This window comes from Halichoerus grypus, chromosome 7, assembly GCF_964656455.1.
Source record: "Halichoerus grypus chromosome 7, mHalGry1.hap1.1, whole genome shotgun sequence".
Classification (NCBI taxonomy): Eukaryota; Metazoa; Chordata; class Mammalia; order Carnivora; family Phocidae; genus Halichoerus; species Halichoerus grypus.
Genome location: NC_135718.1, coordinates 152461376 through 152467227, shown reverse-complemented (window position 1 = coordinate 152467227; position 5852 = coordinate 152461376). Strand labels below are relative to the sequence as shown.

The 5852-nt window shown below is 40.4% G+C and overlaps 1 protein-coding gene across 1 annotated transcript; it reads right to left on the bottom strand.

Moving 5' to 3' along the window:
* Positions 1-4884: 4884 nt before the first annotated feature.
* LOC118521345 (olfactory receptor 6K3) lies at positions 4885-5852 on the bottom strand. Its single transcript, XM_036069838.2, is given in 4 exon segments — positions 4885-4989; positions 4991-5121; positions 5124-5390; positions 5393-5852. Coding segments are annotated over 4 exon segments (918 nt in total). The 5' UTR covers positions 5808-5852.

Sequence of the window (5852 nt, the reverse complement as noted above, 5' to 3'; positions counted from 1 at the left end):
TGTGAATGAGGAAGAGGTTATACCCAACTAACAGAGAAGGAAATCAATGCAGTGTAAACATAAATATTATTTTGGTTACCTGGTGTTTTGTGTTTTGACATTTCCCAGGTTCAAAATAGCCAGTGACTTGCCTGTATCTGTAATCTTTTTATTTGGGAGACAGTATTAATGATTAATAGCATGAGATCCAATCAAACATACTAAGCCTGAATTCTCATCCTGCCACCTGTTATTTGGATGATAATGGACCAGTTATGTAATCTCTCTGAGACTCAGCATCTTCTTCTGTAGTTGAAAACATATTAGTCTGATCAGAGTTGTGAGTATTAAATGAATTAATGTCTCAAAGTCCCTGGCATTAATGCTCAATATCTGTTATCATTTCCTTCCTAGATCAGGTTTCTGAAAGAGTAATATTAACAACATCTTGTTCAGATTTGTTCTCTCCTCAACCATTTACTGTGTGAAATCTTTCTTTACTGCCACATACAGAAGCCATTCTGTCCTATGTGTCAATGACATAATAACTGAAAAACAATATAAAGTTTCCATTATTATATTATGACCATACTTTTGCACCAGAAATTCCTGATCACTGGGGCGCATGGGTGGCTCAGTCGTTAAGCGTCTGCCTTCGGCTCAGGTCATGATCCCAAGTCCTGGGATCGAGCCCCGCATCGGGCTCCCTGCTCAGCAGGAAGCCTGCTTCTCCCTCTCCCACTCCCCCTCCTTGTGTTCCCTCTCTCGCTCTCTCTCTCTGTCAAATAAATAAATAAAATCTTTAAAAAAAAAAAGAAATTCCTGATCACTGCTACTTGAAGATTTTCTCCCATGGCTCTCATGAAACTCCACTCCAGGTTTGCCCTGTTTTATATGGAAGCTTCCTCCCAGGTGTGTGTTATATCATTGTTTCCTTATTTTATGTGTTATGGACCCATCTTCTCTACCCATTTGGTACATGGCTATATATTGCAAGTTCCTGCAGTGGCCCCTAAAATCATGTCCTTTTGCACTGTCTGTTGATGAGCAACGTATAGTTATCAAACCTCTGTCTCCAGCACAGGTGTGTTTCCTGGACTTTAGACCCACAGATCCTGTATCCCCACCTGCCCCTCTCTCCTGCTCTGCTATGGCAGTTTTCAGAGCTCACTGCCAGTTCCCTGGGATGGCTTTGTGAATATCAACCCTTGTCTTGGAAGGCCTTTGGACTCACTCTTCTTCACTGGGATATTCCTGGGCTTCCTTCAGGTTTCAGCTCAGCCACTGCGTCCTGTCAGAAGGCTTACGACTGTTGCTGTTCTCTCATCTCCTTTCTGACATTCACACATGCGTACATGTGCTCACACATATGCACATGTGTGCACACGCACACACACACACACACATCTGAGCTTTCTTATCTATGTATCTTCCACAGGGCCTCTACCATAAACCTTACCATTTTTCATTGTAATTCTTTCTGTTTAATTTCACTACATGGTGAGCTTCGGTCAGGGTGGGATCAGCTTTTTGTCTTTCATACCTCCTAGCATGTCTTAAGCACTTGAAAGTAGCTTCTTTTATAATGAATAGGTTTGGAGCAGACTACAAACATCATTAAAACCAGAAAAATCCAGAAACAAGGCAGGTGGGAAGGAAAGTATAAGCATTCATATCTTAGACCATCATATGGTCTAAATAACTGGGTATAATTTCTGATTGAAAATATGCAGAACCCAGAGCTCCAAAGATAGAACTTTCTCAGAAGCCTTAGGACAGTGCCCAAATTCAAGCCTCCCCAAATCTTCACTGAGTCTTCAGGTTGTGTTTCATCCCAAGTATAGGAAATGGATGCTTTCTCCCCAGACTTCAGTGACCCTAAACTCACCTCTGCCAAATGGGTCTTTCCCTGGGTCTCTGCATTTCCAAATGTCCTTTCACCCTCTCTGGAAGGGTTGTTATAGACATGCTACAGAACACACTAGAGGGGAAATGAGCTCCACTGAGGCTTTATCTCCTGCTAATAAGTAGAAAACAATCTTTTCTCTCATGGGGTCAATTATCAGAATACTTCTGCACTTTCTTCTCATTAGATCCCCAGGTGAAAGGGGAGTCAATGCTCCAAGGAAGACTCACAGATCCTGGTGACCATTGTTACCACCTTTTCCTTATTCTCACTATGATTTAACCAGTCTCCATCTTAGTATGGAATGGGAGGGTTCCATACAAAGAACAGCTTTGGTAGGACCCCATCCTTAAAAAACACACAAGAAATAGGACAGTGTTGAAGGTGATTTGTTGGCATGTTAAGTATTGTGAATAAATTAGTGAAGAAAAAATAGAACAATTTCTGTGAAAACATGTCATTTGGAAAAATGAGCCAGTACTAAAGAAGACAGTGGAAGAATGTCCACTTTTTCCTTCCAACAACATACATGGGGCTCTCCTTCAAATTATTCCCATTGATTCTGATGAACTCTTTAAATTTCCTATTTTTCTCAACAAAATATATGAAAGATTGGTGTATAGTTCTTGTATACCATTTTATTTACAGTTTGTTGCAAATGTTGTAAAATACAACAAATATATATTAACTTTTTTCTTTTTTTTTTTTAAAGATTTTATTTGTTTATTTGAGAGAGAGAATGAGATAGAGAGAGCACGAGAGGGGGGAGGGTCAGAGGGAGAAGCAGACTCCCCGCTGAGCAGGGAGCCCGATGTGGGACTCGATCCCGGGACTCCAGGATCATGACCCGAGCCGAAGGCAGTCGCTTAACCAACTGAGCCACCCAGGCACCCGCTATTAACTTCTTTTCTATTCATCATTCTTATAGAAAATATCTTAGAGGTTTCTTGATACAGTAGGATAACAATGGGGTCATGTCTTTCGTTGTGAATGTGATTAGTGAACGTGGCTCAAAGGTATGCAGTGTTAGGAAGAAGGAAGTTGGTGACATCTTAGAATACATTACAAAAACAAATTCATATTAATTACCATTGCGTAAGATACATTTATTTTTAACCACTGAAAATAATCAGGGAAGATCTTTTTCCTTCGTGTTTCTCTCTCAAGTGTAGTACTACTACAGAAATTTATTGCTAAAAAATATTTTATATGCTCCCTTGAATATGCAATTTCATCTAGATTATCTATTTTCCCCCCATAGAAACTAATCTGTTTTTAGTATCAGCAACATTTGGCAACTTTACTTTTCAGATATAATCTGTGGTTCATCTGTTCACTGTTTCCAGAAATAAAATTATTTCTATGACAAAATGCATAAATGAACAAGAAATGAGAGTGACTTAATTTGCTTTAAGAAAAAGAAATGCTTCATTAGTCTGAATTTGTCCTCATCCAGGTGTTAGGAAGTCTAGAGAGTGAAAGGGTTGAATGACAATAGTGCTCCCTTCTTAATAATGTCCCCTTGTTAGCAGACCTGCCTCCTCTGTCAGCGTGAATCTTAAGAGTTGCCCCAGTGGAACTCAAGTGAGCTTCTCGTTGGCAGATGGGCACCAGTGGCAACAATATAGAAGGACATATTTGCACAGTCTCTTTATTCTCTAATTCCAACAAGTTTGTTGCTTTCAGAAGCAAGAAAGAATTTCTTCTCCCCACTCTTGTTTTAAATGCACCACAAGAAAAGTATAAACAGTTGAACTATATCAAACCCTTTGTGACACTTGGAGAAATCAGTACACTTTTAGATTAACAGAATCATTTCTAAATCTTTCGGTTTGTTTTCCTTTGGTACGGGAAGTTATATAATACTTAACTGACAATAACGAGTGTTGGCATGTGTGGGAGCATATCTCAAATGCATTACACGTACTCCACGGTCTTTCTGTGGATTCTCCTGCTCCCCGGGTGCATTTGTCTTTCCAACACCTGCTGCTGCAGACTTAGGAATGCTGACACAACCATGTGAATTCTGGTTGCCCGCAGAGCAGGAAAACACATTTTCTGGCAAGGGTACCATGAAGCCACGAGGTGCACGCCTTAGTCAAGTATAGATTTTGTTGGATAGTTTTTTGTTTCCTTATCTACTTTTGTTTGCTTTCTTTATTTTTGATGACTATGACTCATGTTCAAAATCACTGGGTACAGCGTGGGATGCCGTGTAGGACTGAAGTTTGTTCATTGTATCTGAAGCCTCCTCTCCTGTATCAGCAGCCCTTTAATTTTAATTGTTTCTGTGATAGGACTCAGAATTCTTATGGCAAATATGGGTGTAGACCAAGTCTATTAGAGGTAGTCACTAATGTGCACTTTTTCTCTGTTGATGGTGGCATCCTAAACTCAGACCAAGTCTATTAGAGGTAGTCACTAATGTGCACTTTTTCTCTGTTGATGGTGGCATCCTAAACTCAGACTTTTGAAGCAAACATGTCCCAACTTTACTTGGCATGCCATTATTACGGTCGTAATAATTTAGTCTTACTAAATGTATATACTTATTATTCTAATGGAGAGTGAATTACATAACTAAAAATAAAAGTATAATTTACTTCTTAAGTATTATTTTTGCTTTTTATATGATATCTGCTTTCCGACAAACCTTATCAGGTAATCCATGATCTGTCATGAAATAGAAAACTTTCCCGAGATCTATCACCTGAAGCACATGGCCAGCTTCTGAAGGGGTAAGTGAGTTTTCCTTTAATTACAACTCTTCAGAAGAAAGCAAGCAAAGCCTTCAACCCCATAATAAAATTCTTGACCATATATACATCAGGTGTTATAGCTATGACAGAGAGTACAAATGTGTTTTCCTAGATATAAGGGAAAGTAATCAGGAGAGCAGACAGAAAGTTCAGTGTGACAAGAAATAGGTATAGAGTAGTTTCATTTTTTAATCTGTTAGAGAAACATTAAAACAGTCGAAGGGGACATGCAGCTCAGAATTAACCTCTAGATGTGTTCAACTCTTTCCAAAGATGGAAGAGTTTTCTAATTGCATTTTTCATGTCCTTGTTTCTCAGACTATAAATGACGGGATTGAAGAATGGGGGCAAGGATAGTAAACATCAGTGCAATAGCTGTGTCCAAAACTGGGGGATAGTTGGCATTGAAATGCAAGTACATGAGGGACACAGTGCCAAAGAAAATCAGGAAGACAGTGAGATGGCCGACACAGGTAGAAAGGTCTTTTGCCAACCCTCAGCAGAGGGTATCCTCAAGATCACAGTGACAATTCTGATATAGAACAGGGCAATGATTAGGACGGTAGTGATGATGGCCACAGCATGGATCACATCTTCAACCAGAATCATGAACATGTCAATACAGGCCAGCCTCAGCATGAGGACCAGTTCACAGAAGTTCTGATGGATTTGGTTGGGCCCACAGAAGGGCAATGTGGAAATCATTACAATCTCAAGAAGCAGGATGAGGAAGCTGAAGACACAGAGAGCTGAGCACACAGCCAGGGGGTCATGATCATTTGGTAGTAGAGAGGGTTGCAGATCGCAACGTACCTGTCAATGGCCATGGTGATCAACAAGATCCCCTCCGAATTTCCAAGTGAATGGAAGAAGTACATCTGCAAGAGGCAGCCAGTAATGGAGATGGTCTTCTTCTCACTGATGAGGTTGGAGAGCATCTTGGGAATGCTGGCTGTGGTGTAGAAGAAGATGCTGATGAAATTGTACACGGGATTGTGGAGACATGTATCCAGCCTCACAGCAAAGAAGATCAATATATTCCCAATGACAATAAAGGTGTAGATGAAGAGTAAGGGAAAGAAGAACAGGAGGCCACCATCCTGGAGCTGGGGGAAGCCAATGAAGATAAATTCCATCATTGCTGACACGTTTGCACTCTCCATACGCTCAGCAGAGCTCCCTGTGAATGAAGGAGAGGGCACACACCA